Genomic DNA, 21,213 nt, shown 5'->3' on the forward strand with positions numbered 1-21,213 from the left:
TGTTAGATTTGGCTTAATTTGTAGTTGCTGTGTGGATGAGGGAATTTACAACACTGTAAATTTGAAAAATCGCCATTTGGGTCACTCTCTAGGTGGGATCTAGTTCTTTAACCTGCCCTCAGACGTTTGGTTTAATGTAGGTTAGCCTTTTCACCTAATCCACTGCCCTGAACTGATACTTTGAACGTGATCCTCATGTGATGGGGTGCTTTGGTTCTCTGTCATTTTTCCTTCCATTGTTATTTCGGGTTTGCCTTCTTTTGGTATTTATGAAGATTTGGTGCTTTGAATGAGCCCTCAGTTGAGTGAGACTGCTTTGAGTCAATGATTTCCATAAGGTACCTTTAGTGAGTTGGTTCTTTCGGTATGGTCCCTTTCGAAGTTCTTGCTTTGAAATATAGCACTTTGGAAGTTGATGTTTGGATCCGACGCCCATTACTATTAGAAGCATTTGTCTGGCCCTATTAGGAGGTGGTACATTCGCCACAATTAAGAAAAGATACCTGGATGGGCCTCCTCTGATAGCTTCTATTTTTGTCAGGTGCCTGTATTAGGCTCTCTTTGTTTGTTTGAGCTATGAATCTAGCTTCTTGGCCAGTAATTGCTGAACACCAGACACCAGCAGAACATTAATTTATTTTTCTTCCTCACATTAAGAAGGTATGAACTAAACAATGTAATCAACTGCATTTATTATGTTAACTTAATACAATTTGTCTTTGAAGGTTATTTTTTACATATTAATCCTCACATTATTTTCTCCAAAATGTTCGTACCTCTATACATAATTTGAACTTTGACCTTGTTTGTAATGACATCACATTTCATGTCCAACGTCCATCTCTTTGGCCTGTCTTTCTCTCCTTCCATGTCCAAAGCCATATATACACACACACACACAGGATTAAACCTAACAAATATTCTACTTCTAGAAATATGAGTTTTTCTGCATCTAGTGTCTTGTTTGCATCGTACTCAAAACCAAGGAATGTTTGTCTTCAAATATTATAATTTAGATTTTTACTGTTAAACAGAGGGTCACATCTACTTTCGGCTGCTTTTAGGGTGGAGGGGTTGCATGTGCAGAAATATTGATCAGATATCACTGTAATTCCCCCAGGGGATCAGATGAATCACGCGCTCGGAGACTCTACACGAGTCATTTTTTACTCCAGTTTAGTAGAGCTCTCTGAGTTGCACATTAATTTCTAGAGAAAATGCGCATTTTGACGACCACCAAAATGATATGATTTTTGGTAATCCTCTAGCCAGGGAATATGCAATAAAGACCACCAACCAGTACCTTAACTGATATAGCACAAGTGGAATCTGCAATGCACCCTGCCCTGAGTAAAGACATGCAGCCCATATGTAGCTACCGGAAGTCAGCAAGAAGTCACAGGCTTTCCACAGATTTTCCTGATCTCAATGTTGATGTGAAGTCTCTCGGACAGTGAACTTCACCCCACTGGTGTCAGAATTGCATACAAATATATCATAATATGCCTGCAGGTAATAAAACACCCAAAATAGAAATTAGATGAATGTACACACACATACACAATACCTCCCTAAAACTCACAATAATCCCTGGTTTGTGCCGAAATGGTTAAGATTGCTTATATGTGAGGTGCATTCTGGCTGAAAAAATGTTGGTACTGATGATACGCGGTCCAGGCTGGGGTTGGCTGGCAAAATGATGTGGCCTAGTTATAATAGTCAGATTGCAGGTGATGTGATGTAAGACCACATTAATTATTAGATGCTTATGTGACACTGTGACAACAGTTTTCTCGAAACAAAGATCAAATCTATCACAAATTCCTAGCTCATCCCATTTATTCTTCCGGAATTTCAGATGGCCCATCCTACACCCCATTTTTCAGTTCACCTTTATCATTTACACTCCTTGATATGTTTCCTTGTAATCTGCTTGGGTTCACCATGTATTCTCTCACAATCTTTTTTTTCTTGATCTCCAGTTTGTTTCTAGATTATTTTGCCCTCGGTCTTACTGAAGTTGTTTGTTGACAGGTGCACACTGCGTTCCTCTCTAGCAATATGTTGTATCAATCTATGATAAAAACCCTGCCTCTATCCTTCCTTGTGGTGGCTTCATCCATGATTCCTCTGTCTTTTAGTAGCGTTTTGTTCTCCATGTTGATCGTATTCCTCGTTACCCTTTATGTTGCTTAACATTTATGGTCATTCTTTTGCTTCTTCGCCCTTTCCTATCTCACAAGAATTCTGCTTCCTGTTAAGTATCTCCTGCCCTGGTGCACGAAACAGCTGCCTATGTTGCCTAGTGGATTGGGCCAGCTTTATTTTTAGTTTCTTTCTCCTACGCGTTTACTGACTGTTTTCTTGCCTCTGTTTGCTTTCTTGGTGGCAGTCCTGTCTTCTGGTTGTCCTATCTGTTGCTTGCTCTTTTGAGTGACATTCCCTTTGGTACATGTTTCTATTTTTATCCTGTCATTATAGAATCAGGTGGCTCTTTTGGTCCCTGCCCACTTGCTTCCGTTCTTATACTTAGACCCCCAACAATGTCCTGCACTTCTCGTGTTATTATTTATATTATATTTCTGATCATTAAATAATGGGACACCACAATGAGCTGTGTCCATGTGCTTTATTAACTGATGGTAGATATTTCCTAACTTACTGGTACTCATTTGATGACTTATAAAGGATGAAACTCTATGTCAGTCCTTAAGGGATTGTAACCTGCATGCAGCTCACACCTGGGTCGCCAATCCAGATGGCACTATTTTGTCACTTTTTTACTAATTCGTCTCCTTGTTTTATTAGCTTTTTTCCTCCTCTTTCTTGGTAGGTTCAAAGGAGATTCTGGTGCCGGTGTGATTTGTGTCAGCCTGAGTTCTGTTCTTACAGTTGCTGTGTTTTCCTTTAGTTTTAAGGGTCTGTTGGGCACGCCTCTGCCTTGTGACTCTCCTGACTGCTTCATATTTTTAGTCCTTCTCCTAGTGTTACTATCCCTGGCTCTCCTATTTTGTCTTCGTCTGTTGTTCTTATTCCAGCTTCTCCTTTCTATTCAGGACCTAGATTCCAATGTTCCTGGTTCTTTTCTCTCACTCCAGCTTAATACTCTTAATGATGCCTTCCGTTTCTTGTAGCCCTCTTTTGTTAATCTTGTTCTTTGTTTGCTCTTTCAGTTGCTATTGATTTCCTTCGTATTTCTTTGTCTCATCTTTTCTTGTGGCTGCGTCGTCTTGCCCCCTACTGCTCCTTTACCAAGGGACTCCTACCAATCAGTGAAGCAATCGCATCCATCCTCAACGCCTCCATCAAGTCAGTCACATTCCTGGACATCTAGAAATATGCCACTGTCACGCCCCTGCTTAAGAAACCATGGTCTGAGCCAGCCGTGCTCTCCAACTACAGACCCATCTTTCTCCTACCATACACAGCCAAGGTCTTAAAGAAACGAATCAACTGAGGCCTTGAAGAGCACATCAGCAAATGCCAGCTCCTTGATGCCATGCAGTCTATATTCAGGCCCAACCACAATAAAGAAACCCTACATCGATGCCACAGACAACATCCTCATGATCCCTGAAAAAGAACACAGAGCAGTGCTCATTCTCCTGGACCTCTCTGCAGCATTTGACATGGTATTGCACCCAAGGATTCACTCTCCACTGAATCTGCTTCTTAACGGATAGAACATAAGCTGTCAGCCTGGAACCTTAGTTCTCGGAAGCCTGAAAACTCATCTGTGGAGTGCCTTTAGGTTCATCACTCAGGCTCACCCTCTTCAGCGCGTACACAATCCCTCTGGCCAACGTCCCCTGCAAACACATCAACAACACACAACTCATACTCTCCCTCTCTGACAAGACTCCCAGCACAATGCACAAGTTCACGACCTGTTTGAAGAAGTTGCTACCTGGTTGAAAGGCAACTATCTCAAGCTCAAACCTGACAAGACAAAAATAGTGATCTTCGGCAAGAACACGTCACCATGAGACTCCAACTGGTGGCCGAATGAACTCGGCACCCACCCCAGGACACCCTGAATCATCATCAACAGCAAATCGGACATGACTGTATAAGTCAACACCATCTCAGCATCCTGCTTCCAAAGCCTGAGGAAGCTGGGGAAGACCTTCAAATGGCTCCCAAGCAACACCAGAAAAAACATCACAGAAGCCCTAGCCACCATCCAACTGGACTACGGAACACCCTTTATGCCAGGATCACCAAGCAAGTCACCGGAAGATTATAAGTGACCCAGAACACAGCAGCCAGACTCATCCTGAACCTCTGACACACAACTTACATCACACCATCCCTCAGGATGCGCCACACACTCCAGATACACAAACATGCTCATTTCAAACTCCTCACACACACATTCAAGGTACTACACAAGTTAGAACCCACTTACCTGAACAGTTGCATCTCCTTCCACCTATTTCATAGATGCCTCCACTCTGAAGGACTCCTACGAGCACACATCCTGCACACACATAGAACTAGATCAGGGAGTTGGGCATTCTCTTACATTGCTCCTAAAGCCTGGATTGAACTGGCGTTCCACATCAGAGTCTTCACGTCCTCTTCTTCAATTCTGCAAGAAGCTGAAGACCTGGTATTTCAACTACCCAACCTACTCAAAGCAGGTCCAGGACACCCTTGTGGATGATAGTGCTTTTTACAAATACACATAACATAACTTATAAACAGAAGATTTTGACTCTACTTCTGTGGTTCCATGTGTGCTGTGTTCTGCCATATTCTAGTGATCATTAGACAACCATACCTCAAGACCAGAAGAAACATCATGTGATTTTTCAGTAGGCAAGAAAGGAATGGAATTGTGGCCTGAAGATTTCGGATAATACTGGCACACCTGATAAAAATAGAAGTGATTCCTAAAGATATATGGAAAACTGTTGCCTATGACTCTACTCTCCAACCTTCATGTCCCCATGTGTGTGCGTTCTTAGACTGGAACACACACTTGAGTCAAAGATTATAGTTTAAACTGAACTGAAACCAATTATAGGGAATATGGGTGATTGAAATACATCTGTGATGATTAGAGCCATGCTGATGAAATCAGAGGGCATTCAATACACTTGTCAGACTTCAATCTATGATGTTCATATAACTATGATAACACATGTGAAATACATAACTTGTTACTCAGTGAAAATTCAGTCTTCAGCTCAGGATGGGATTGATGCCATCCTTATGGAATAACCTGATCTGGATATATGGCAATCACAGTGTCCCAAGCCAGAGCTGAACAGTCAACACCTTTGGAGCAATACTCAAATAAACCCAACATGAGCATCAGAAATAAAATTGAAACATCCCTTTGGAGTGTGGAGGCAGGGTGAGAGAAAAGGACCACCACAATTGTGACCAAACAACTTCCTATCACCCAAACCTTGATACTAACACTTGACCATCTGACTTGACCACAGTCGTTCTCCCCTACAAAACATGTCCTTCTTGCTGGTGCAAAGGTTGAGCAAGCGAGGCGATGGAGGACCACCACAACCTGGTGCCACCCAGGTCCACCTTCTACGATCCCATACTTGGTCTCCATCTTTGGTTGCTTGGTGTCCAGAGATTCTGGAAGTCAGGAGGAGATTCCAACTGGCCTTCAGGAGGCTATACAACAGCCCTCTGATTTTTTTTGCCTTTCTTAATTTCACCTGTTTGCATCCTGGTAAGAGGATTGATTTGCTATCACTAAAGTGACTCTCCCCTACCAACTACATGTGTAAACATTATTATTAAATAGCTGTTAGTTTTTATGGGGGGAAAGCTCATCTGGTGCCATATTCCTCCAGGCATTAAGGTTTTGGCATACACGTGTTCAGAGTTATGTGTATTTTGTCATCACAAAGTTTTTCCTCTATGGTAACCTGACTGAGAAGGTTCCATGGGCAGTGAAGAAATGCCTGTCACCATATGGTTGCACTTCGAGGCCCTCGGTCAGCTCTAGATGTTTCATGAGTCCGTCGGTTTCTGGCTTTTCGTTTCTCCTCCAGGTGCTTCCACTTGTGAGCTTTGGCCCGGACATTGAGAGGTGGGAGTGCTGGAGGCACTAAAGGCTTCTTTTTGGGTGGATGACTCTTGCGACTCCACAGTTGTTCACACACTTGGTCCACTGTGTTGAGGGTGGGATGGTCGACCAGCTGGAGGAAATCTTGGTACCACACTTTGCGAGAACCAGGTGCAGAATTGGTACCCGTGGGACCTTCTTCCTCAGAGAATGAGTCTGCTTGTTGGGCCCCAATAACCTCCAGGGTGATGCGCATGAGGCTTTGTGTAAAGCCATGCTCAGTAGCGTGGCACTGGTAGATACCCCCATCTTTGCGCAAGGTGCTGCGAAGAAGGATTCCTCGGTCAGTCTTCACAACTCGGTCATCTAGATGAACCTAAGAATGGAAGGAGAGCAAGAAGAGTAAGCTCAGTCAGGTGGTGGTATTTTGTTTTCTCAAACCCAAACATCCCAACCTATCCCAATATGGATAAGTCTTGCACAACTAAATGAAAGAAGACAGATATTTGATGTAACAAAGACCCTTGTGCTCTGAAATGTAATGATTGCTTTTAACTGGGCACTTCTAAAAATTAAAAGACACAAATCAGACATTACTTTTGTAACTCTGTGTTCTTCCTTAATACTGTTTGAAAACTTGCAAAGACCATTCATCCACCCTTCCATCCGAACCATCACCATCCTGACATGTACTTTTATGCATGTGTGTTTGACTTGAGGAGAGGGCTTTCATGACACCTCAGGCCCATAATTCAGCAGCCGAATGGGAGGGAAAAAGCGGTACAAAAATATTACTTTTGGAATCTGCCATCTTCTGTACCCAACTTATCAGAGGTCTGTGTTCCTTGTTCTTTTTGGCCATATGACCTCTGTTGCCTATGTCAAATGTCATTACCTGTATGCCCAACCACTGGCATAAAGTAGCTGCAAGTAAGTTGGTGAATTCAAAACTAGAGTAACCAATGGCTTTGTCTGCTTCCCAAACTATGAGCTACCAACAGCTGGGCTCTCAAAATGTTATAGCATTGTTCATCACTGATAAACAAAGGTGATATTCCTTGCCCTAAAAAGGCCACTTACAAATGCCTCCATGGAAGAGCCACTTGCTGTCTGAAGTAAAAGGTCATCCATATACCCTCAGCAGATCAGTGGATGAATAGGTACTGTCAGACCCCATTTGGTGGTCAGAGGGCAGACAGGGTCTACTGGACCTTACTTGTGGGTGCTTTGGTAGTTTGCACTGATATCATAAGGCCAGCCATTCCTATGGCTTTGCAAAGCTGGCCAAGTACAACCCCTCTGCATTTGACTCTCCGGGGAGCGTTGCCAAGCAGTCACAGAATTTCAACTGGAAGGAGGATAGATGTGGTCCTAGGGAGTTCCTCTGCATTTGGAGTCGTCTGGACAGCTAGTGTGGCCCCTGACTGGACTTTCAGCACTTCAGCAAATGAAGGCCCAGACAGGCTTTCAGCACATTGGCAGATGCAGCCCCTCTCGCTGCATGGGACTTCAGCAGCAATTTGGCAGATGCAGCCCTTAATTTGGCAGATGCAGTCCTCGACTGCAGGCCGATCAGGTCTTCCCAATCACAGGATTGCGATTCCTGCTAGAAGCTTAAAGGAGAGTCTAGAGGAGGTCTTTCAGGCACCGGGGTTATCTCCAATTGCTCCCACTTAGTCTGCTGCTTCTGGGAGCCCCACAGAGAGGGATGCAGTGGACCTTATTCATTCATGAACAGCCTTTTCTCCTGCAGGCCCAGTAAGACTCCTTCCATCTCTCAGCAGAGGTAGACTTCAATGCATTTCAGACCAGGTACACAACTCCTTCAGCAAGAGATGTAGACCTCAGGTGATACCCCTTCACCTTTGAGAGACTGCCAGTCAGGCACCCATCCTAGTTTCACAGCAAGTCTCTGAGTACACTCCAGAGCACTCCCTTCCTTGGTAACAGAGGAAATTACTCTGGAATGAGTGGGTTGTGTGGGTTCCACTTGTATACACAACTTTCAGGCAGGACATGGGGATTCACTGTCAAACAACAGAATCCATTTTTGGAAGTTCTTCTTTCAAATATCCTTTCCAGGATGTTCTCTAGACTCAACATTTGTGTAGAGTGATGCATGTCAGAGCATGGTTGCCTCCTTCCTGCAACACATAAAAGTTCCACAAAGAGGGCAAGGTTTCTGCATCTTGCTGTTATTAGCTCAAATAAATGAGTAATCTGAGAAACACAAAAAGGTAAGCCCTTACCTGAAGGCCTTCTAACTTTTTAGAACAGGATCTGCATTCCTGCCTAACCTGTACCATACTCCAAACGGTAGTTCAGTGACCCAGATAAAAAGGTTTGGACACCCTAATTATCTGCTATGTGGCTACAACTGAGCTAGGTATTAAACTCATGACAGGGATAGTAGTCCTTTGTCATAAATGAGGGCACAGGACGAGTCCAGGACCTCTCATAGATGGGTACATACCTAGAGATGTGCACACATGCTTAGATAAGCGTGACACAGGGCCAGTAATGAAAGTCAGATACCTGCACTCAGGCATTCAGTGCAGGGGAACAGGCCCATTTGTGTACATGTGAAAAGTTACAAGTACTAACTTTACACTTGTAAATTTGGCTCTACCCCATGTTTCTCAGGGTGGAGACAACAGTAGTAGATATACTACAAAGTGTAAAGTAAATTTGCCTATTTAGATGTACGTACTTCTAACTTTACCTTTGTGAATATTCCTCGATTTGTTTGACAGGTGATTCTTAGTGATAGCTGCTGTATTCTGTAGCAGTTTCCTTCTATATCCTGTATGTCTGCAAAAAGTTCCCTTTGCTTTAATGGCGTGTTTGCATGGAGTTGCTCTGTGGCGAACACCGCATTTGGTAGAAGATCATATGTAAGGCCCACTGTGTACGGCTGCATTTCTTTTTGGCAGCCTTTGTGTTCGGTATGTGGCCCATCGTGGTAGCCAGTGTGTTTTGGTAGGAGTTTCTTTGTGACAACTATTTAGGTGAGCAGACATCCTTTTGAGGTGAACTGATTGGGAGATCTTTCTTTTCAAAGATTTTTATTATTTTTGAATAAAATACAACAGAATTTGCAAACCGTAGCGGAAGAAAGAAAGAAAGCAGTGCCCTTTTGTTTCCATCAATTCAGTATCATTAGTAAGAATCTCAGATTAAAGTGATGTAGAACCAGATTCTGAACAATTAAACCTCAATAAATATTTGATATCATCCTATTTTCATATCTATTTAACCTCTCATCACAATGCAGATCTTCTGGTATTTTATCATCAGTTTTAAAATCAGACCTTCTGCTATCAACCATTCCTTGGCATCCAGTTTCCATAGATTAACTAATGGACTAGGTGCCTGTAACCAGTGAATTATATATATGTCTCTTGGCCAGCACCTGTGACAGGAAAGTGAAACTGTGTTGTAAAGGTAGAAGATCCTTATGCTTTCTGGTCTAAACAAAATATGCCTAGCAATTATACACCACCTGAGGTCCGTCCACTCCAAGATTGCCCAGCACCTTCATATAGTGACAGGTCGAGAGAGTCAGGGGCAGCCTTATGAAAGGGGCAGCATGGTAACTAGGGAGAGAGGTGGGCTCTTGGTGCTCCACCTCCTCCCACAGAAGCAGGCGGCCAGGTGTGATAGACCTACATGAGGAGAAGGGCATGCCCAATTCCATGTTGGAAAGGCTTGGAACCCCAGTTGGCCTTCCGTTTTGTGTCGGGTGTGATGGATGTTGCTAAACGGCTTAGCCCCCCGGAAGGCCATCCTATTATAGGGGATGATGGCAAGCTGGTACTTTGCTTTTCACCCTCACTGGGCCATGCCTGCTACTTTGTTCCCTGTCAGACCTTCCATTTTGTGCAGGGGTGGGTGGCCTTGACAGCTGGCACTGGTGCCCAGGCAGACCTTCTTGCTACAAATGGGGTGGGAGCAAACTGGTGCTTTGCTCCCTACCTCCATGGGGGCTATGTCTACTGGGCTTGGTGTGCAGGTAGGTCTTCTGTTTTTTGTGTGCTGTGGCCCTGCCTTCTAGGCTTTGGTGCCCTGACAGGCCTTCCATTTTCTGTGAGGATGGGGACGCAATGGCTGCTTGGCTTGGCCCTCTGGCAAGGTTTCCATTTCCATTTTGTTTGGGTTTTGGTGGGCCAAACCTAATGGATTTGGTGTCCCAGCAGGCCTAACTGTTTTGATTGAGGTAGGGGCAAGCTGGCACTTTTTGATCCAACCCCATGAGAGCTATGCGTTCTACCCGTGCTATGCAGGGCAGGCAGCAGTAAGTGAAAAATATTAAATCACTGAGCTTTGTTATAAAAAACAAAACTACAGCAAAGATATACCTAATCAGAAATAAGCAGGTAAAAACTACTATGTACATCACCTGATGTTCGAGTTGGTCCAATGGTGAAACTACTTTTCAAACACTGTAATACACTGTCTCGGGCAAACTTTTGTGAAGTTGAAATGTTTAAACACTGATAAACATTGAATTTTGTAAAAACTCTGGAAAATAGCCATTGCAATTCGCAAAAAATAAACACAGAAAACAGGAGACTCTAGAGGTCCGGTATGATAATCAATTTGTTTATCAATACATCATCATTCTTGATAACCACCGTATTTGGTAGGAGATTCTTTGTGATACCCATAGTATTGTATACACATCTGTTGTGACTTCTGATTTGTCTTTCCAAACTTAAAGTTTAGTGGGTTTGTCAAGTCAGTTTTCAGAATTTGGCCAGAAGTTGGCAGTGTGGCCATGGAATTAGCATGGACAATTGTGACATACTAGGTGTCACACTCACAATATGGGTAAGAGGCAAAATCAATTAATTAATCTACCTGTTGTTTGACAGAAGTATTGAATAACTCATGGTAAGAGAAATTACATTACATCATGTTAATTGCTGCTAAAACGAGTTATGCAGCCCTACTAACATTTTTCTTGGGATCCCACAGAGTGACAAGAAGAAAGAAAACACTTACCTCCTTTCTAATGCTGTCTCTGGTCTTTTGGTAAGTCCACGTCACCTGAGCTTGTAGGGATTTGGGTAGACATTCCAGAAAGGCACTGCTCCCTTCCACACCATACAGCTTCTTTTCCTGCACACTGATACGGTGGTGATCTGGAAGGACCGAGAGATTTAATGGGTCAATGCCGAAAGACAAGGTAACAAATCCATTCATATAATTATATTTTAGTGAGTCAGGAACAGCACCTCCCGAATTAAGATTACAATCAAGATATTGTCTTTTAAGCAATTTTGACAGCTTCAGAAAATATTTGGTTCTCTGTGAATACTACAGCTATATTTGGTGACAACTGGTCATGAGGAAGTAGGGTCAAAGTTGAAAGTGGGCCACCAAATCCAGAGCCTTCATTCAAATCCACATATGTAAAGAGAAAGTGCTTGATCTGAACCTTGCTGAAGATGTCAAGCAGTCAGCGTGAGAGTCTGTTCAAAATGTTTTATGAACTTTCCAAAACATGTTAACCGGTTTTCTGGACTTTGCCTTTTGTCTTGTTCCTGCCCAGCTCAGATCAGGTAAAGTATGCACTCTTTCATTTTGTACAATGGATTTATTGGTCTTTGCTTTTGAATCATCTAACACTGAAGATCGGTCCACCTTATTGCATTGTTTTCCTCCCATGCTTACTGTATCTCCCACTAAAAGCCCCCTAAGGAGTTGCCAGTTTTTCAATGGCCAGATATTGCTGCCATTTCTTACTTGCTCTGAGATGTCTTGGACAAGCTCCTGCCGCAGATAAAGAGTGTGACCAGTAGATTCATAGAGATTGACAGTTTATGTTGTGTTACAGAAATGTATGCTGTGCTGCACTTTTAATGTTTATGTCACACTTGATACCACTGAAGGTTGCTTCAGCCATTTATGGACAATGAGCTGATGATGCAAATGAATGAAGACAACACTCAGAGGAAATAAATATACATATAGCTGTTTACCAACAGATGTAAGACAATCTGAGGTGATGAAACGCTATGTACTTACAAGCTAGACCCAAAGAATGCTTTGGACAAGCCACAGAGTTATAAAAAGATAGACTGACAAAGATGCAGGGGAAAATATGTAATACCAGCCTAATCAAGCATACACACACATATGGATACAGACATACAGGCATGCAGATAGTCAGATTGGTAGGCAGACAGATCACCAATAGATAGATAGATAGATATCATTTTTACCCAAACTGGAGTCCTCTAAAAAGTGAGTTTTGGTTCTAAAAAGGTTGGGAAGCACTGACATTCCTAAAAATTCAAGTTCTTGTGTGATCGTAATTTGCACTGCAGGTAAATAACGTTAGAGACTCCTTGAACATGTAATTAATTTGCAGACTAAAATTCTGGGATGATTTGCAGAGGATTAAAGAAACCATTCAATGTAGAGAAAAAATATTTAGCTTTACCTAGCCCTGCATCACTAATAATCCTGAGTAAGAGGTGTTCTAGAACAGTGGTTCCCAGCCTGTGGTCCGGTGACCCACGGGGTCCGTGAAGCCTCCTCAGGGGGCCCGGGACTGCTTAGAAAATTAAATAACATTAACAGATTGGGTCCCCAGCTTTCAGTAATGACTCAGTGGGGGGTTCCCCAGATTCCAATAATCATTCAGTGGGGGTTCCCGGATTCCAGGAATGATAAAGTGGGGGGTCCATAGAAGTCAAAAGGCTGGGAACCACTGTTCTAGAATGTTCAAAATGGCATCCTCGAGTTATCATTTTGCACATGAAGCACTCACCCCCAGAGCACAGTGTGTTCGGGTCTCCATTCCGCACATCCTGCCGCCGAAACCTCCTGCAAAACAGAGTGTAGAAGCCATGCTTAATCCTTCGTCATACACTTTCCACATCACTTGTACTACCCAAGCTGCATGTCCCAAAAACAGTGTGAGCTTTACTGGCCTCTCTAAAACGGCCCTTGTTAAAAATGTACCCTTGTCTCTTCCACGCCAGATTAGTTTTTTAGTAAGAGCTGTGCATGTAATAGCTGCTGTACGGTGTCATGCACACTGCAATCTACAACAATACTGACCACACTTCAGGTTCAATTCACCATCTCTTTACAGGAAGACTCTAACCACGAGCAGGGAGAGACATACGGTCCACATGCTTTCGATTTTAACCATTAATAACCGAAATGGGACTAACCCTTATTTGTTCAAACAGATAAAGATTGCCCTGTGCTACAGCGCTGTTAAGTATTGCACTTTCGAAGCAGGCTGACACAGACATCTTGATCCAGAAAACATTTTATCTTGAATACGGGTGTCTTATTGGTGAAATAAATCACAGCTAAGCAAAGAGTAAGACACAACTACTTACAGAAAGCTTAGTGACTCAAGCCCGCAGTAAGGGAAGCTACACTGCTATTGCATCAAGATAAAAGTAAGTGTGAGAGAGAATTTATGCTTTTCAATTTCTCACTGAAGGGCTCAAAACAATGTGGCTTGTTTGTTGAAGGCAGCAAGTAAGAGAGGTTCAAAATTAGTCTATCATTTTGATGTTAGAAAATGCCACTAAAAATAGTTTATTTTATTTTCCTTCCGTTTGTCTCATTCTTATTTGATGGCCCACAGTGACCCAGGGATTACAAGCACATTTGCTACTCTGATCAAACTATTAATTCAAGTCAGTGTATAAGCAGTGGCTTTACCAAACATCTCATGGATTAGTGATTCATGGTGTAAATTTCTCTAGCTGAGAGGGGAAAGCATAACACAAAACATTTCACGTACGAAAACAGGACAATGCTCTCCGTATCAATAGATGCCAAGTGGCCCAAGGGTATGTGCGAAACAATCAGTCAGGCTTGGGTTTTTGACCCCATACTATATGGTATTCCTTGTATTACAAATCTCAAAATGTAAAGGGGCATATTTACTAGAAGTGGCCAGCATGGCTGCTGCACCAAAATTGGCAGTGCCGCTCTGCGTCACTTCTAAAAGGCAGGGATGTGCCGTATTTAAAAGAATAGGGCAAATCCGTGTGTTTCTTCCTGCGCTGGCGCTAAATTAGCTGCCAACCTCCAACGCAGCCACACTTGCGCCATGGTGCAAGGATGGCTGCTTTGCAGGGGAGATTGTTTTTGAGCAGGACGGGACACCTTCCTGCACAAAACAATCTTTATTGTTGATTTGCTCCTTCAGAATGCAGCACACATAAAAAGAGCAAAAAACGAGAATAAATGAAAGCATTTCTAATTGTTGCGCCATGCTAACCCCACCCTTGGGGTGACATTAGATTTTAGCACTGCTTCAGGTTAACAAAATCTTGTAAATCTGGGGCAGCGTCAAAATGCAATGGGTGTGGCTGTCGACCGCCCCCAGCAACACCCACTGCATGCCGCTTACATGCAAAGTGCTGCGTGTTAAGGGACTGTATTTACAAGGAGCGTTAAGCCACAAAAAGAGGCTTAACGCTGCCTTGTAAGTGCAGCACAGTGTACAGCGCCACCAGAGCGTCACAAAAAGTGACGGTCCGGTGGAACTAGGGGCTTGTAAATATGCCCTAAAGTATTTTGGGATAATACGTTTATGTTGATATTACATCTGACAATACAGTCTTTATGGCTGCAATGAATATTCACACAATAGCAACACCATATCATATAGCTTTCAAAAAGAGTAAATGAGGTGTGGGGATATCATCAAAGATTGTCCAAATAATAAACATTTAGTTTGGCATGGAGCTGTAGCGAGGTCAACATTTTGAACTTATTTTGACTGTTATTGGCACAAGTAGGTATCTTTAACAGGGAAAATGCAACATCACAAGTATTCGTTTTTCAACGATATTGAAGTATGCAACGCCCTCAAGTGGATCACCTCCTACCTCAAAGAACGCATGCAGAGAATCCAACTACCACCTTGACCACAGAACTCAAGAACATCATTTGCGGCACACCCCAAGGATCCTTCCTCAGCCCCACACTATTCAACTCCTATAGGACCACCCTCGCTGACATCGTCAGATCCCATGGATTCAACATCATATCCTATGCAGATGACACATAGCTCATCCTGTTGCCAGTGTCGCCGACTGGATGAGAACCAACTACCTTAAGCTCAACTCAGATAAGACAGAATTGCTGAGCTTTGGGAGAAACACCTCCATATGGGACAAAAGCTGGTGGCTATCTAAAGCTCGGCCCTTCCTCCACTCCAACAGACCAAGCCCGCAGTCACAACATCATCCTCGACAGCAAACTTACCATGAAGCGCAAAATCAATGCAGTCACCTCCTTCTGCTTCCACACCCCCTACACGCTCTGGAGAATCGCTAGATGGATCCCCGTTGACATCAGGAAGACTGTCACTCAGGACCTCATCACGAGCCGGCTATACTACCATGATGCACTCTACTCCGGCACCTCCAACCAACTCCTAAAGAGGCTCCAGACCATACAGAACGTAGCAGCCAGCCTCATCCGAGATCTTCCCAAACAGGCTCACATCACCTCCCACTTCAGGAGCCTTCACTGGCTCCCTATCCAGAAAAGATGCCAGTCCAAGATTCTTACACACACCTACAAAGTATTACACCAACAGGGACCGTGTGAACTTCCACAAACCCGCCAGATACCTGCGCTCCACCTCCCTGGCCCTTGCACTCACCCCTCTCATTTGCCGCAGCCAACGTGGTGGTCGTTCTTTCTCCTACACTGCCGCCAAGACCTGGAATGATATGCCCCTCCATCTATGAACAGCACCATCCCTGGCTGAATTCAGAATGAAACTCAAGACCTGGCTCTTCGACTGAGACCTTGCAACCTCAAAACCCGGATACCCTCAGGGGTGATAGAGTTGTGCTCTACAAATACTGCTTGATTTAAAAAAAAAAAAAAAAAACATTTGTGAAAAAAGAGCTACTCCCAGCAATAGACTTTTCGTTAAATTTTCGCTATACCGGTGGCAGAGATCTCCCTGAGGGTAAGTATGGGGAAAAGTTAAAAAATTTATCAAACTTGAAAAAACGAGTTAAAGTATTTTTAAGTTCAATACTCATGTTAATTAATTTTATATATTTATTTTGAGCATAGAACAAAGTAAAAAACAAATTCAGCATTAATGTGTAGTTTAAGTTTAAAATGCAATTATATTGAATATACTAAATTTAAATTATTTTTCTGAAGGTTAAATTGAAAAATACTTAAAATATAAATATATATTATTAAAATGTATAGAATTATTTCAAAGCTATTCAGTTATGTTCTAATAAAATAATGTTACATACATGTTTGAATTAAGAAAGTTATTAAAATATTAAAATAAAATAAACATTTTTTCTTTTTAAATGTGTTTTTACATTACATTAAATGTTTTTATATTTTTAACTATTTTAAATAATTTAACATTTCATAATAGGTTTTCTTTTAAGTCTTTACCTCCATAATTTTCTAATGGAGAGTTTTGCTGCAGTTCCAGTGATTGGCCACATGTGGTGCAGGACTTATTTAGGCTTTGAGATGGAGTATATTTATGACTGTTGTGTGTTGTTTTGGCTTTAGAAGTGCAGTTGTGAATTGCAATAGGTTTGGGGCCTGATTTAGAAGCCACCGGACGGGTTACTTCGTCACAACGATGACAGATATCCCATCTTCCGAAATCTAAGTCCCATAGGACAGAATGGGATTTAGATTTCGGCAGATGGGATATCTGTCACCGTTGTGACGGAGTAACCGGTCCGCCGTTTCTAAATCAGGCCCTTAGTCTTTGGTGGGTGGATGTCTGTCCCTCTCCAAACAGTACACTCTCTAAACCACTCCCATTTAGTAGTAGGTATGCCACTTCCATCAACCACTGCCCTTGGTCGCTCCCACATTTACCGATAAGTGGTAAACTTTTCATAGGTGTGGATTACCCCGTAGAATAGTTAGGAGAGTTGGTGATTATAATTCCTAGGTTTTTGAATTGCATTTTGTAGCAAATATGTAGTACTACTTTATGTACTACAAAATGCAGTTTGAGGTTTGCAGTTTGAGGTCCTTTTGGGGTTAGGCTATGTGCCCCTGAATATAAGATACTGGATGCAAATCATTATTATGTGGGGTAATTCAGTCCATTACTAGTGGCAATTGTATGTTTTGTCCTGTCTTAAAGGGCTCACATACACAGTATGTATATTTATATATGCAGTAAGGAGACAGATGAACAAAGAAACATGTAATATATAGTCTGGGAGTTTTTCTCTATATACATATCAACCATAACGGATAAACCTTGTGGTAATGATTGCTTTTTCCTTCTATCGCTCAGGTCTTTTACTCACTGACCAGTGCTGCCAGTAACTTGTTATTGTTTCCTGCTGCCCTTTTCCCCGAGGGCTCTCTCTGCTCTGGCTTGTTACTAGAGAACAGGGGCTCAGTGCATCAAAGTGTGACAATTCCTCAGCAGCCCATGGTAGAGTATAGGAGTTGACAACTATCTTAGTAACTTTCCAGGATTTGTTGAATTTTCCAGACTTCTTGGTCAGTTAACATATTGAGAAGATCAGCTTAACCCTATATATGCAACCAGCTCTTCTACAGTGGGGGATATTTTTGAAAGAAGCTACCGAAGGGGTCACTGTCAGTTTAATATTTATTTTTGCACATGCACAGAGATGTTCCTCTCTCTCCCCATTCAAGCTCCCATACTGGGACAATGTATTCTTTTAGATAACAAATTCCTCTACCACAAACCTTTTAGTATTGGGCAGATAACGGGTGCAGGTGTTGCCATCCCAGGCGCAGTATGGGTCTCTGGCCAAGCAGCACTCGGCACAGGCTCTGCCATATATACTGCATCGGTGCAGAGGTACCTGTGAAATGGATGTCCTGGATCCAATGTACAGTTGTTGCTGTGGGAAAAAAGGTATAGGCAGATGACTACTAGCAACAGAGTCGTAACACATTAACTAACCACAACCTCACTGAGCCTACTCATGCCTTGATGCAGTGGATCTCCAAATCAATTTTGTTTGACATTAAAGAGGTGCTGTTGCAGCATTGACTACTTCACCTTTCCTGCAGGGGGTTGGTGATCCATGATGACCCATCTCATTTTCGCAGGTGTACTAAAAAGGAGATGCTGAGCTTAACAACTCTTTAACATTTTCAGAGTTTATTTATACATGCAAAAGATTGCTTTTTGGCTCAACCGTGGATATGAAGTGAATATGGGAAGGTTTTTATTTCCTTAAACAGTGGTGTTTGGGTGGGGGCTTCCCTCTTCTCATCACGAGTGTCAAATGACAAGCCTACAAAAGGGGGGGACAGCATTGCATGAAAAGCAGCAAGAATAGTATGCGCAAGGTTACCTCTTTACCAACTCTCCACAAGAGGATTTCATCCACAAGCCCACTTACAATAATATCTTGTGGAAACTAAAACGTGACTTTCACCAAACTACATATTTTCTTACTTAAAAGAGCCTGAGCCTTCAACGTGGGTTTTATATTGACCCAGGAACTCAACATTTTTATCTACCCACAAGAATCACGCAGAACACCAAAAAGCTTATTCTGTGTATAAGGAAACCAAAACAGAGAAAACCAAACTAATGCATCTATTTTTAATGTTAGGTTTAGAGTGGCTTCCTTTGATCTCGGCCAAGTCACTTTACTCAGATGTGTCTCATTCATTTGTTCAAGCATCAATGGTTCAAACTCAGAAACAGGCTGAGCTGGTCCACATCATAAAGCGTGTGGCACGATGGAGGTTGAAGGTGTAGCCTTCCTCTAAGTACTATACCATCGTGCAGCTTTTTTCCACTTAACCAATCAGAAAGCTACTTACTCGTTTTGAAGACAGCTGTAAGTTGGTGATGGGAGATGAATCCTGAAGAAACAGAGAAAGACAAGGTCAAAAATTTAATTTTCAAAAGGAAGATATTTTCAGTAAAATAGGCACACTTAGGCAGTGCCTGTCATTAGAGGGTGCAAGAGGTGGTGTGTAAGCTCAGGATCATGTCTTTAAAGAAAGGTATTTCCTCCATATATATATATATATATATATATGTATAGTCACCTGAGAAAACCGGGTCACTCAAGTTGGCCACGTGTCTCTTATGAGACAGTGGATTATACAATGGTTGTCACCCAGCTGAGGTTGAAAATTGAACAGGTCCACAATACGTAGATAAACAGAAACAAAGCAAACACCTTTGTTAACCCCAATCCTGACAGCAAACTACGTTTAGATGTTCCTTTCTAGATTATAAGCATTTTTCACACTTACACTTTTATTTCCATATACAACGCTTTTATTCATTTTAACAGACTTTCAAGGGAATCTCATTTAAAACATTTTCTCAAAAATGCTAAAATGTCAACTTCGATTAAAGAGAAAGATGAATCAAAGGTGTAATAAAGCTGTACTGTGGACTTATCAAAGGACTTTTACAGTTGCAGCTGCTACCAGGAAGGGGTGGGGGTAGGGGAAGCACACATTGGGGGGGTGCAGGGGCAGTTAAATTTAAAAAGAAAAAAAAAAAAAACGTACCTCCCCTCTGCAATGCGGTGCTCCACTCAAGACGCTTCGTCTTGTCTCCCCAACCAATCACAACACTTCTTTCATGTTGTTACACCGCATGAAGGAAGTGCCGTGATTGGCCTGAGCAGGCAGAAATGCCACTGAGGGGGAGAGTGGGGCACTGCGCTTGGCCCCCACCCCGCTGTAAACACACAGCCGGGTGGAGAGTTTCTAAGCGCATGTAGGTTTGGCTGGCATCAGACAGCCGGACAAACTGACATGGACACTTAGAAGATCACATACCACTCCTCCTCCACTTGGCGTGGAGGAGGCTGGCCCGTCCCACCCTAGGAAGGTGGGAAAAAAAGGGATAATAACATACTTTTAGTATGCCTTTATTTTTTTGCTTTTCGTCAGTGGGGCGACTCTCCTCTGCCATAGTGGCGGGCCCCCCCCCGGACTTTTAAGCTATAAACTTGTAAATTATCACTTAATCCATAGGAGAGAAGGACTTACAAAAACACATTTTCATGGAAGATAACATCTGATGCTGCCCTGTTCAATTATAGAAATGGCTTAAAAAGATACTAGTGAAATACTTATCAAAGGGTCGGTCAGAATAATAGGACTATAGTTTGCCAGCCCATTTTTTAAATGGGGATGTCAGAATCGTTCCCTTCCAAAAAAACAAGACCGCACAGAGTTTTCCAAAATCAAATTTGAAATCCTGTTGCGACCTGCTGCACAAAATGGCCTTCGCTTTTACATCAGTTTCCTGATATCAGTAGCACAATGGTGTACTGCATAAGTAGTTCAAGTACGATCAGTACATGAGTCATACAGGAGATTGTGATTGCAAATATTCAGGAAAGGGCGGACGCCAAACCTGAAGAGATTGAAAGGAGAAATCGCAGCAGGATTCACATGGTGCCAGAAGGAACTGAATAGGAATTGTTTTATCAGTAACTGAATTTAGCTAGAGATAGGGTGCATCATCCACCACAATCATGCATTGGATAACTCACCTTTAAGACCTGCAGCTCCTCCAGAAGAAGCTCCTCCATATTCTGCCAGCTTTCTTTGGGCACTGAGATCACCTTGAGCACTGTCCCAATATCTGTGTTAGAGAAAAACAGAGCCGGGCATGTCAGTGTGGCTATGGGCACTCTGGAGGCGAAGTCAGAATTAGGTTAGGAGGTCATCAGAATTTCACAGCAATCACTTGGTCTGGTAGTAAAGTGTGGGATTCTGCTGAGGTGCACTATTCATGTAATGTGCTAACATATGAGGCTCTAATATGTTGATGGTGCTAGAGATGTTATAATGAGTGAGGCTAAGTGTGTGAGGTTGCCAACTCAGGGCATGATATGAGTAACATGGGCATGGAGTGAGACACCATTGAAGTGCTCAACTTTTCTGTTATCTGGATGCAATGAGATACCACTGAAGAATACATCATCGATGATGTGGGGATGGAGTAAGATACCAATGAAGACCTGGTTATTAAGTGATTTGGGAGTGACGTGACCACTACTACAGTGTTTTGTTACCAGTGTAGGGATGGAGTGAGATATCTGTGAAGTATATGATGTTATTGATGCTGGTATGGAGACACACTTATATAATGTATGAAGTCACAACAGGACCTGTAGCATGAGACATGATAGCAAAGAAAAGTGTGGGAG

The 21,213-nt window shown here is 42.6% G+C and overlaps 1 protein-coding gene across 5 annotated transcripts in view; it reads right to left on the reverse strand.

Annotated features, from left to right (window-relative positions):
- Positions 1-616: 616 nt before the first annotated feature.
- SEMA3B (semaphorin 3B) overlaps positions 617-21,213 on the reverse strand; it is a 268,305-nt gene continuing 247,708 nt past the window's right edge. For all 5 annotated transcript variants that reach the window (XM_069206818.1, XM_069206819.1, XM_069206816.1 and 2 more), the window contains 6 exons: positions 20,554-20,645; positions 18,854-18,895; positions 17,759-17,916; positions 12,819-12,874; positions 11,045-11,184; positions 617-6,416 (listed from right to left, as the gene is read on the reverse strand). In XM_069206818.1, the coding sequence (XP_069062919.1) occupies positions 5,940-6,416; positions 11,045-11,184; positions 12,819-12,874; positions 17,759-17,916; positions 18,854-18,895; positions 20,554-20,645 (965 nt within the window). In that variant the 3' untranslated portion in view covers positions 617-5,939. The remainder of the gene's footprint in view (positions 6,417-11,044; positions 11,185-12,818; positions 12,875-17,758; positions 17,917-18,853; positions 18,896-20,553; positions 20,646-21,213) is intronic.

Source organism: Pleurodeles waltl, chromosome 9 (assembly GCF_031143425.1).
Source record: "Pleurodeles waltl isolate 20211129_DDA chromosome 9, aPleWal1.hap1.20221129, whole genome shotgun sequence".
Classification (NCBI taxonomy): domain Eukaryota; kingdom Metazoa; phylum Chordata; class Amphibia; order Caudata; family Salamandridae; genus Pleurodeles; species Pleurodeles waltl.